At 49.5% G+C, this 12383-nt stretch overlaps 1 protein-coding gene across 8 annotated transcripts in view; it reads right to left on the reverse strand.

Moving 5' to 3' along the window:
* Positions 1–12383, reverse strand: part of RGL2 (ral guanine nucleotide dissociation stimulator like 2) — a 64228-nt gene that overhangs the window by 32404 nt on the left and 19441 nt on the right. For all 8 annotated transcript variants that reach the window (XM_075580943.1, XM_075580942.1, XM_075580941.1 and 5 more), the window contains 4 exons: positions 11933–12151; positions 4060–4163; positions 3019–3103; positions 2858–2923 (listed from right to left, as the gene is read on the reverse strand). In XM_075580943.1, coding sequence (XP_075437058.1) covers positions 2858–2923; positions 3019–3103; positions 4060–4163; positions 11933–12151 — 474 coding nt within the window. The remainder of the gene's footprint in view (positions 1–2857; positions 2924–3018; positions 3104–4059; positions 4164–11932; positions 12152–12383) is intronic.

Here is a 12383-nt window from a genome sequence, read left to right on the forward strand (position 1 = left end):
AGCACGGTGAGAGGGAGGGGTGAGTATCACGGCGAGAGGGAGGGGTGAGTAACACGGTGAGAGGGAGGGGTGAGTAACACGGTGAGAGGGGGGTGAGTAACACGGTGAGAGGGAGGGGTGAGTAACACGGTGAGAGGGGGGGTGAGTAACACGGTGAGAGGGAGAGGTGAGTATCACGGTGAGAGGGAGGGGTGAGTAACACGGTGAGAGGGAAGGGTGAGTAACACGGTAAGGGAGAGACAGATAAGAGACAGGGAGGGGTGAGTAAGGGGTGAGTAACACGGTGAGAGGGAGGGGTGAGTAACACGGTGAGAGGGAGGGGTGAGTAACACGGTGATAGGGAGGGGTGAGTAACACGGTGAGAGGGAGGGGTGAGTAACACGGTGAGAGGGAGGGGTGAGTAACACGGTGAGAGGGAGGGGTGAGTAACACGGTGAGAGGGAGGGGTGAGTAACACGGTGAGAGGGAGGGGTGAGTAACACGGTGAGAGGGAGGGGTGAGTATCACGGTGAGAGGGTGGGGTGAGTAACACGGTGAGAGTGAGGGGTGAGTATCACGGTGAGGGAGGGGTGAGTATCACGGTGAGAGGGAGGGGTGAGTAACACGGTAAGGGAGAGACAGATAAAGAGAGAGGGAGGGGTGAGTAACACGTTGAGAGGGAGGGGTGAATAATGCAGTGAGAGGGAGGGGTGAGTAACGCGGTGAGAGGGAGGGGTGAGTAACACGGTGAGAGGGAGGGGTGAGTAACACGGTGAGAGGGAGGGTGAGTAACACGGTGAGAGGGAGGGGTGAGTAACACGGTGAGAGGGAGGGGTGAGTAACACGGTGAGAGGGAGGGGTGAGTAACACGGTGAGAGGGAGGGATGAGTAACACGGTGAGAGGGAGGGGTGAGCAACACGGCGAGAGGGAGGGGTGAGTAACACGGTGAGAGGGAGGGGTGAGTAACACGGTGAGAGGGAGGGGTGAGTAACACGGTGAGAGGGAGGGGTGAGTAACACGGTGAGAGGGAGGGGTGAGTAACACGGTGAGAGGGAGGGGTGAGTAACACGGTGAGAGGGAGGGGTGAGTAACACGGTGAGAGGGAGGGGTGAGTAACACGTGAGAGGGAGGGGTGAGTATCACGGTGAGAGGGTGGGGTGAGTAACACGGTGAGAGTGAGGGGTGAGTATCACGGTGAGGGAGGGGTGAGTATCACGGTGAGAGGGAGGGGTGAGTAGCACGGTGAGAGGGAGGGGTGAGTATCACGGCGAGAGGGAGGGGTGAGTAACACGGTGAGAGGGAGGGGTGAGTAACACGGTGAGAGGGAGGGGTGAGTAACACGGTGAGAGGGAGGGGTGAGTAACACGGTGAGAGGGGGGGGTGAGTAACACGGTGAGAGGGAGAGGTGAGTATCACGGTGAGAGGGAGGGGTGAGTAACACGGTGAGAGGGAAGGGTGAGTAACACGGTGAGAGGGAGGGGTGAGTAACACGGTGAGAGGGAGGGGTGAGTAACACGGTGAGAGGGAGGGGTGAGGAACACGGTGAGAGGGAGGGGTGAGTAACACGGTGAGAGGGAGGGGTGAGTAACACGGTGAGAGGGAGGGGTGAGTAACACGGTGAGAGGGAGGGGTGAGTAACACGGTGAGAGGGAGGGGTGAGTAACACGGTGAGAGGGAGGGGTGAGTAACACGGTGAGAGGGAGGGGTGAGTAACACGGTGAGAGGGAGGGGTGAGTAACACGGTGAGAGGGAGGGGTGAGTAACACGGTGAGAGGGAGGGGTGAGTAACACGGTGAGAGGGAGGGGTGAGTAACACGTGAGAGGGAGGGGTGAGTATCACGGTGAGAGGGTGGGGTGAGTAACACGGTGAGAGTGAGGGGTGAGTATCACGGTGAGGGAGGGGTGAGTATCACGGTGAGAGGGAGGGGTGAGTAACACGGTAAGGGAGAGACAGATAAAGAGAGAGGGAGGGGTGAGTAACACGGCGAGAGGGAGGGGTGAGTAACACGGTGAGAGGGAGGGGTGAGTAACACGGTGAGAGGGAGGGGTGAGTAGCACGGTGAGAGGGAAGGGTGAGTAACACGGTAAGGGAGAGACAGATAAGAGACAGGGAGGGGTGAGTAACACGGTGAGAGGGAGGGGTGAGTATCACGGTGAGAGGGAGGGGTGAGTAACACGGTGAGAGGGAGGGGTGAGTATCACGGTGAGAGGGAGGGGTGAGTAACACGGTGAGAGAGAGGGGTGAGTAACACGGTGAGAGGGGGGGGTGAGTAACACAGTGAGAGGGAGGGGTGAGTAACACGGTGAGAGGGAGGGGTGAGTAACACGGTGAGAGGGAGGGGTGAGTAACACGGTGAGAGAGAGTGGTGAGTGACACGGAGAGAGGGAGGGGTGAGTAACACGGTGAGAGGGAGAGGTGAGTAACACGGTGAGAGGGAGGGGTGAGTGACACGGTGAGAGGGAGGGGTGAGTAACACGGTGAGAGGGAGGGGTGAGTAACACGGTGAGAGGGAGGGGTGAGTAACACAGTGAGAGGGAGGGGTGAGTGACACGGTGAGAGGGAGGGGTGAGTATCACGGTGAGAGGGAGGGGTGAGTAACACGGTGAGAGGGAGGGGTGAGTGACACGGTGAGAGGGAGGGGTGAGTATCACGGTGAGAGGGAGGGGTGAGTAACACGGTGAGAGGGAGAGGTGAGTAACACGGTGAGAGGGAGGGGTGAGTGACACGGTGAGAGGGAGGGGTGAGTATCACGGTGAGAGGGAGGGGTGAGTAACACGGTGAGAGGGAGGGGTGAGTAACACGGTGAGAGGGAGGGGTGAGTGACACGGTAAGGGAGAGACAGATACAGAGAGAGGGATAGAGCGTCCGTGTCTCACCACTTCGCGTGGATCCTTGGAGCGAGGTGGATGTCTCTTGGAGATCAAATCAGACAAGTCCTGAGACTGCAGAGAGAGAGAGAGAGAGCGTTAGAGAGAGAGACAGTCTGAGAATTTGTGTGAGAGTACAGGGTCAGACTGGGGCGGTCTCGCTCTCTCACCTGGAATAGCAGCTCTCTCATCTGGGAGTAATTGTCTCTCTCGGAGAAAACCTCGCTCATCTCCTGGTAACTGCGCTGGATCTCCCTGTGTGACATCATCACCATCACACGGTGACATCATCATTACCGCCACGCTGTGACATCATCACTGTGACATCATCATTACCGCCACGCTGTGACATCATCACCACCACACTGTGACATCCTCATTACGCATCACTGTGACATCATCATTACCGCCACGCTGTAACATCATCACTGTGGCATCATCACCACCACACTGTGACATCATCACCATCACAATGTGACGTCATCACCGTCACACTGTGATGTCATCACCATCACACTGTGACATTCTCATTACCGCTACGCTGTAACATCATCACTGTGACATCATCACCCCCACACTGTGACATCACCACCACACAATCCTGTGACATCACCACCACATTGTGACATCCTCATTACTGCCACACTGTGACATCATCACTGTGACATCATCACCACCACACTGTGACATCACAACCACATTACTGACATCACCACAACAATGTGACATCACCACCACACTACTGACATCACCACCACACTACTGACATCACCACCACACTGTGACATCCTCATTACCGCCACACTGTGACATCATCACTGTGACATCATCACCATGCTGTGAATAGCCACCACCCTGTAATCTCATCACTGGGATGCCATCACCACCACATTTTTACATCATCACTGTTACATCATCACCACCACCACATTGCTACTGTGACATCATCACAGTGTCATTATATAATCATTGTGCCACAATGTGAGATCATTACAGCACGGTGTGCCAGACATCATTACCACACTCTGACATCACTACACAGCACGGTGTGCCAGACTGGGGCATCATTACCACACGGTGACATCACTACACTGCATTGTTACATCATGAGGTAGTGAGGAGACATTCTGAGGCTGTCTCAAAGTGTCTCTCTCATTACCTCGATGTCTCGTAATCTGGCAGCGTTGTTCCCTCTCTGGCCATCTCGTTACCTGGATGTCTCTCCCCACACTCTCTTTAGACGGTGCACAGCGGTGCTCTGCAGAGACGAGAGGATGGCGTAGACAGACGAGAAATTCCTGAGACTCCAGCACTCCTAAAGAGAGTGGCAGAGAGTGTCAAAGACTGTCAGAGAGAGGGGGAGAGCGTCAAAAAACAGCAGAGAGCATCAGAGAGAGAGAGGTGAAGATTGTGACGGTGTGGGAACGTGGCCAGCATGTTAACGGTTAAGCTCAGCCATGGCTGCTACCAGTCACGGATGCCACGTGTGTGGCGTGTTGTGGCATGTTACTGACGGATGCCACGTATGTGGCGTGTTGTGGCATGTTACTGACGGATGCCACGTGTGTGGCACGTTGTGGCGTGTTACTCTGGGCACAATGTCCGACTTTTATATTCCTATGTTTCCATACATGAAAACGAGACGTAACTCTCAATGTGTTACTAAAATGTTCCCTGTAGCATGTATTCCCCGTGTAACGTGATGCTGTATTTCTATGTCCTGTAGCGTGTATTCCCCGTGTAACGTGATGCTGTATTTCTATGTCCTGTAGCATGTATTCCCCGTGTAACGTGATGCTGTATTTCTATGTCCTGTAGCATGTATTCCCCGTGTAACGTGATGCTGTATTTCTATGTCCTGTAGCGTGTATTCCCCGTGTAACGTGATGCTGTATTTCTATGTCCTGTAGCATGTATTCCCCGTGTAACGTGATGCTGTATTTCTATGTCCTGTAGCATGTATTCCCCGTGTAACGTGATGCGTGTAACATGATGCTGTATTTCTGTGTCCTGTAGCATGTATTCCCCGTGTAACGTGATGCTGTATTTCTATGTCCTGTAGCATGTATTCCCCGTGTAACGTGATGCTGTATTTCTATGTCCTGTAGCATGTATTTCCCGTGTAACGTGATGCTGTATTTCTGTGTCCTGTAGCATGTATTCCCCGTGTAACGTGATGTTGTATTTCCATGTCCTGTAGCATGTATTCCCCGTGTAACGTGATGCTGTATTTCTATGTCCTGTAGCATGTATTCCCCGTGTAACGTGATGCTGTATTTCCATGTCCTGTAGCATGTATTCCCCGTGTAACGTGATGCTGTATTTCTATGTCCTGTAGCATGTATTCCCCGTGTAACGTGATGCTGTATTTCTATGTCCTGTAGCATGTATTCCCCGTGTAACGTGATGCTGTATTTCTATGTCCTGTAGCATGTATTCCACGTGTAACGTGATGCTGTATTTCTATGTCCTGTAGCATGTATTCCCCGTGTAACGTGATGCTGTATTTCTATGTCCTGTAGCATGTATTCCCCGTGTAACGTGATGCTGTATTTCTATGTCCTGTAGCATGTATTCCCCGTGTAACGTGATGCTGTATTTCCATGTCATGTAGCATGTATTCCCCGTGTAACGTGATGCTGTATTTCTATGTCCTGTAGCGTGTATTCCCCGTGTAACGTGATGCTGTATTTCCATGTCCTGTAGCATGTATTCCCCGTGTAACGTGATGCTGTATTTCTATGTCCTGTAGCGTGTATTCCACGTGTAACGTGATGCTGTATTTCTATGTCCTGTAGCATGTATTCCCCGTGTAACGTGATGCTGTATTTCTATGTCCTGCAGCATGTATTCCCCGTGTAACGTGATGCTGTATTTCTATGTCCTGCAGCATGTATTCCCCGTGTAACGTGATGCTGTTTTTCTATGTCCTGCAGCATGTATTCCCCGTGTAACGTGATGCTGTATTTCTATGTCCTGTAGCATGTATTCCCCGTGTAACGTGATGCTGTATTTCTATGTCCTGTAGCATGTATTCCCCGTGTAACGTGATGCTATATTTCTATGTCCTGTAGCATGTATTCCACGTGTAACGTGATGCTGTATTTCTATGTCCTGTAGCATGTATTCCCCGTGTAACGTGATGCTGTATTTCTATGTCCTGCAGCATGTATTCCCCGTGTAACGTGATGCTGTATTTCTATGTCCTGTCTGTAGCATGTATTCCACGTGTAACGTGATGCTGTATTTCCATGTCCTGTAGCATGTATTCCCCGTGTAACGTGATGCTGTATTTCTATGTCCTGCAGCATGTATTCCCCGTGTAACGTGATGCTGTATTTCTATGTCCTGTCTGTAGCATGTATTCCACGTGTAACGTGATGCTGTATTTCCATGTCCTGTAGCATGTATTCCCTGTGTAACGTGATGCTGTATTTCCATGTCCTGTAGCATGTATTCCCCGTGTAACGTGATGCTGTATTTCTATGTCCTGTAGCATGTATTCCCCGTGTAACGTGATGCTGTATTTCTATGTCCTGCAGCATGTATTCCCCGTGTAACGTGATGCTGTATTTCTATGTCCTGCAGCATGTATTCCCCGTGTAACGTGATGCTGTATTTCTATGTCCTGCAGCATGTATTCCCCGTGTAACGTGATGCTGTATTTCTATGTCCTGTAGCATGTATTCCCCGTGTAACGTGATGCTGTATTTCTATGTCCTGTAGCATGTATTCCACGTGTAACGTGATGCTGTATTTCCATGTCCTGTAGCATGTATTCCCCGTGTAACGTGATGCTGTATTTCCATGTCCTGTAGCATGTATTCCACGTGTAACGTGATGCTGTATTTCTATGTCCTGTAGCATGTATTCCCCGTGTAACGTGATGCTGTATTTCTATGTCCTGCAGCATGTATTCCCCGTGTAACGTGATGCTGTATTTCTATGTCCTGTCTGTAGCATGTATTCCCCGTGTAACGTGATGCTGTATTTCCATGTCCTGTAGCATGTATTCCCTGTGTAACGTGATGCTGTATTTCTATGTTCTGCAGCATGTATTCCCCGTGTAACGTGATGCTGTATTTCCATGTCCTGTAGCATGTATTCCCCGTGTAACGTGATGCTGTATTTCTATGTCCTGCAGCATGTATTCCCCGTGTAACGTGATGCTGTATTTCCATGTCCTGTAGCGTGTATTCCCCGTGTAACGTGATGCTGTATTTCCATGTCCTGTAGCGTGTATTCCCCGTGTAACGTGATGCTGTATTTCCATGTCCTGTAGCGTGTATTCCCCGTGTAACGTGATGCTGTATTTCCATGTCCTGCAGCATGTATTCCCCGTGTAACGTGATGCTGTATTTCTATGTCCTGTAGCATGTATTCCCCGTGTAACGTGATGCTGTATTTCTATGTCCTGTAGCATGTATTCCCCGTGTAACGTGATGCTGTATTTCCATGTCCTGTAGCATGTATTCCCCGTGTAAGGTGATGCTGTATTTCTATGTCCTGCAGCATGTATTCCACGTGTAACGTGATGCTGTATTTCCATGTCCTGTAGCATGTATTCCCCGTGTAACGTGATGCTGTATTTCCATGTCCTGTAGCATGTATTCCCCGTGTAAGGTGATGCTGTATTTCTATGTCATGTAGCATGTATTCCCTGTGTAACGTGATGCTGTATTTCCATGTCCTGTAGCATGTATTCCCCGTGTAACGTGATGCTGTATTTCCATGTCCTGTAGCATGTATTCCCCGTGTAACGTGATGCTGTATTTCCATGTCCTGTAGCATGTATTCCCCGTGTAACGTGATGCTGTATTTCTATGTCCTGCAGCATGTATTCCCCGTGTAACGTGATGCTGTATTTCCATGTCCTGTAGCGTGTATTCCCCGTGTAACGTGATGCTGTATTTCCATGTCCTGTAGCGTGTATTCCCCGTGTAACGTGATGCTGTATTTCTGTGTCCTGTAGCATGTATTCCCCGTGTAACGTGATGCTGTATTTCCATGTCCTGTAGCATGTATTCCCCGTGTAAGGTGATGCTGTATTTCTATGTCCTGTAGCATGTATTCCACGTGTAACGTGATGCTGTATTTCCATGTCCTGTAGCATGTATTCCACGTGTAACGTGATGCTGTATTTCCATGTCCTGTAGCATGTATTCCCCGTGTAACGTGATGCTGTATTTCCATGTCCTGTAGCATGTATTCCCCGTGTAACGTGATGCTGTATTTCTATGTCCTGTAGCATGTATTCCACGTGTAACGTGATGCTGTATTTCCATGTCCTGTAGCATGTATTCCACGTGTAACGTGATGCTGTCTTTCCATGTCCTGTAGCATGTATTCCCCGTGTAACGTGATGCTGTATTTCTATGTCCTGTAGCGTGTATTCCCCGTGTAACGTGATGCTGTATTTCCATGTCCTGTAGCATGTATTCCCCGTGTAACGTGATGCTGTATTTCTATGTCCTGTAGCGTGTATTCCACGTGTAACGTGATGCTGTATTTCTATGTCCTGTAGCATGTATTCCCCGTGTAACGTGATGCTGTATTTCTATGTCCTGCAGCATGTATTCCCCGTGTAACGTGATGCTGTATTTCTATGTCCTGCAGCATGTATTCCACGTGTAACGTGATGCTGTATTTCTATGTCCTGTAGCATGTATTCCCCGTGTAACGTGATGCTGTATTTCCATGTCCTGTAGCATGTATTCCCCGTGTAACGTGATGCTGTATTTCTATGTCCTGCAGCATGTATTCCCCGTGTAACGTGATGCTGTATTTCTATGTCCTGTCTGTAGCATGTATTCCACGTGTAACGTGATGCTGTATTTCCATGTCCTGTAGCATGTATTCCCCGTGTAACGTGATGCTGTATTTCCATGTTCTGCAGCATGTATTCCCCGTGTAACGTGATGCTGTATTTCTATGTCCTGCAGCATGTATTCCCCGTGTAACGTGATGCTTTATTTCCATGTCCTGTAGCATGTATTCCCCGTGTAACGTGATGCTGTATTTCTATGTCCTGTAGCGTGTATTCCACGTGTAACGTGATGCTGTATTTCTATGTCCTGTAGCATGTATTCCCCGTGTAACGTGATGCTGTATTTCTATGTCCTGCAGCATGTATTCCACGTGTAACGTGATGCTGTATTTCTATGTCCTGTAGCATGTATTCCCCGTGTAACGTGATGCTGTATTTCCATGTCCTGTAGCATGTATTCCCCGTGTAACGTGATGCTGTATTTCTATGTCCTGTAGCATGTATTCCCCGTGTAACGTGATGCTGTATTTCTATGTCCTGTAGCATGTATTCCCCGTGTAACGTGATGCTATATTTCTATGTCCTGTAGCATGTATTCCACGTGTAACGTGATGCTGTATTTCTATGGCCTGCAGCATGTATTCCCCGTGTAACGTGATGCTGTATTTCTATGTCCTGTCTGTAGCATGTATTCCACGTGTAACGTGATGCTGTATTTCCATGTCCTGTAGCATGTATTCCCCGTGTAACGTGATGCTGTATTTCCATGTCCTGCAGCATGTATTCCCCGTGTAACGTGATGCTGTATTTCTATGTCCTGCAGCATGTATTCCCCGTGTAACGTGATGCTGTATTTCTATGTCCTGTAGCATGTATTCCCCGTGTAACGTGATGCTGTATTTCTATGTCCTGCAGCATGTATTCCACGTGTAACGTGATGCTGTATTTCCATGTCCTGTAGCATGTATTCCCCGTGTAACGTGATGCTGTATTTCTATGTCCTGTAGCATGTATTCCCCGTGTAACGTGATGCTGTATTTCTATGTCCTGCAGCATGTATTCCCCGTGTAACGTGATGCTGTATTTCCATGTCCTGTAGCATGTATTCCCCGTGTAATGTGATGCTGTATTTCTATGTCCTGTAGCATGTATTCCACGTGTAACGTGATGCTGTATTTCTATGTCCTGCAGCATGTATTCCCCGTGTAACGTGATGCTGTATTTCTATGTCCTGCAGCATGTATTCCCCGTGTAACGTGATGCTGTATTTCCATGTCCTGTAGCATGTATTCCCCGTGTAATGTGATGCTGTATTTCTATGTCCTGTAGCATGTATTCCACGTGTAACGTGATGCTGTATTTCCATGTCCTGTAGCATGTATTCCCCGTGTAACGTGATGCTGTATTTCCATGTCCTGTAGCATGTATTCCCCGTGTAACGTGATGCTGTATTTCTATGTCCTGTAGCATGTATTCCCCGTGTAACGTGATGCTGTATTTCTATGTCCTGCAGCATGTATTCCCCGTGTAACGTGATGCTGTATTTCTATGTCCTGTAGCATGTATTCCCCGTGTAACGTGATGCTGTATTTCTATGTCCTGTAGCATGTATTCCCCGTGTAACGTGATGCTGTATTTCTATGTCCTGTAGCGTGTATTCCACGTGTAACGTGATGCTGTATTTCTATGTCCTGTAGCATGTATCCCCCGTGTAACGTGATGCTGTATTTCTATGTCCTGCAGCATGTATTCCCCGTGTAACGTGATGCGTGTAACGTGATGCTGTATTTCTATGTCCTGCAGCATGTATTCCCCGTGTAACGTGATGCTGTATTTCTATGTCCTGTAGCATGTATTCCCCGTGTAACGTGATGCTGTATTTCCATGTCCTGTAGCATGTATTCCCCGTGTAACGTGATGCTGTATTTCTATGTCCTGTAGCATGTATTCCCCGTGTAACGTGATGCTGTATTTTTATGTCCTCTAGCGTGTATTCCACGTGTAACGTGATGCTGTATTTCCATGTCCTGTAGCATGTATTCCCCGTGTAACGTGATGCTGTATTTCTATGTCCTGTAGCATGTATTCCCCGTGTAACGTGATGCTGTATTTTTATGTCCTCTAGCGTGTATTCCACGTGTAACGTGATGCTGTATTTCCATGTCCTGTAGCATGTATTCCCCGTGTAACGTGATGCTGTATTTCCATGTCCTGTAGCATGTATTCCCCGTGTAACGTGATGCTGTATTTCTATGTCCTGTAGCATGTATTCCCCGTGTAACGTGATGCTGTATTTTTATGTCCTCTAGCGTGTATTCCACGTGTAACGTGATGCTGTATTTCTATGTCCTGCAGCATGTATTCCCCGTGTAACGTGATGCTGTATTTCTATGTCCTGCAGCATGTATTCCCCGTGTAAGGTGATGCTGTATTTCTATGTCCTGTAGCATGTATTCCCCGTGTAACGTGATGCTGTATTTCTATGTCCTGTAGCATGTATTCGCCGTGTAACGTGATGCTGTATTTCTATGTCCTGTAGCATGTATTCCCCGTGTAACGTGATGCTGTATTTCTAGGTGTCCTTGCTGTGCCCCCACACACAAGACTCTGCTATGTAAATGTGGGGGGGGGGCTGTGGGGGGGAAGGGGTTGGGATGTTGTCGGAGTGGGGGAGGGGTGATTGCTCGGGTCTGGGGGACGTTGACGTATTAAGCGCGGCCATTGTTCTTCCCAGACTCTGCGCGACGTTTCCGGCGCTAGGAACCGTTGCTGGGTATTAGTCGCGAGGGCGCGATTCCCATTGGTCGGTTCGAATTTCTCATTCCCCTTAAGCCTGCCCCTGTGGTCTGTCATAGAGGTACTGTCACTGCCAACACCAGCCTGGATTGGTCCATCACTGGGGGCCATCGCTCTGCGATTGGCCGGCACCTCATGCCGCTAGATGGAGGCGGGGAAGTTTGGAAAGCCCTGCCGATCTCTGTTCCACTGACTATCTTGGGTTTGGTAAGTGGGTATACCCCCGAGGGTTGTACCCGGAGACACCCAAAACGAGGCTCGGCCTTGTCGACAGGTGGGGGCTTGGAATCTGCCATTCTGCACATAGCATCCTTGTGGTATCGAGGTACCAGAGACCAGTGGCGAGTGACAGATCTCCTGGGGAAGACTGCCGAAGGGCGCCAAGATCCCCCCCGTAACCCCAGCCCTGGGGAGGATTGTGGTCCGCCTGTGTTATTGCCCTGGTCTCCCATAGAGACAGGGACTGCACTGAGAGACAGCAGAGTGTCAGACCGCTGGCTTTGACTGGCGCTCTCTCTCACCTCTGCCACTCTCACCCACTTCTCGATGACCCGCGCCCTCTGCTGGGGTCTGAGCTGGGGGTCTCGCACACATGAGGCTGTCACTGCCCCCGACAGGCGGTTGAAGTGATGGACAGTCTCTCGCACTGAGTGGCAGCGGTCACTCTGCTCCCCGCGCCTGTCTCTTCGAGACCACACTGAGCCCAGGCACTCATATGGAACCACACGGAGGAAAAGAGACTGCCAGGGAGAGAGGATCGAGGGGAGAAAGAGAGAGACAAACAGTGTAATAAGGAGACAATCAATGCAATAGAGACATTCAGTGGAGTAAAGAGACAGGCAGTGTAATAAAGTGGCATTTGGTGTAATAAAGAGACAGTCTGCATTATAAAGATACAAATCAGTGTAAAAAAAACAGACAGATGTTACAATAAAGAAAGTCGGTGCAGTAAAGAGACAGCTGACATAATCA

Source organism: Ascaphus truei (assembly GCF_040206685.1).
Source record: "Ascaphus truei isolate aAscTru1 chromosome 20 unlocalized genomic scaffold, aAscTru1.hap1 SUPER_20_unloc_3, whole genome shotgun sequence".
NCBI lineage: Eukaryota > Metazoa > Chordata > Amphibia > Anura > Ascaphidae > Ascaphus > Ascaphus truei.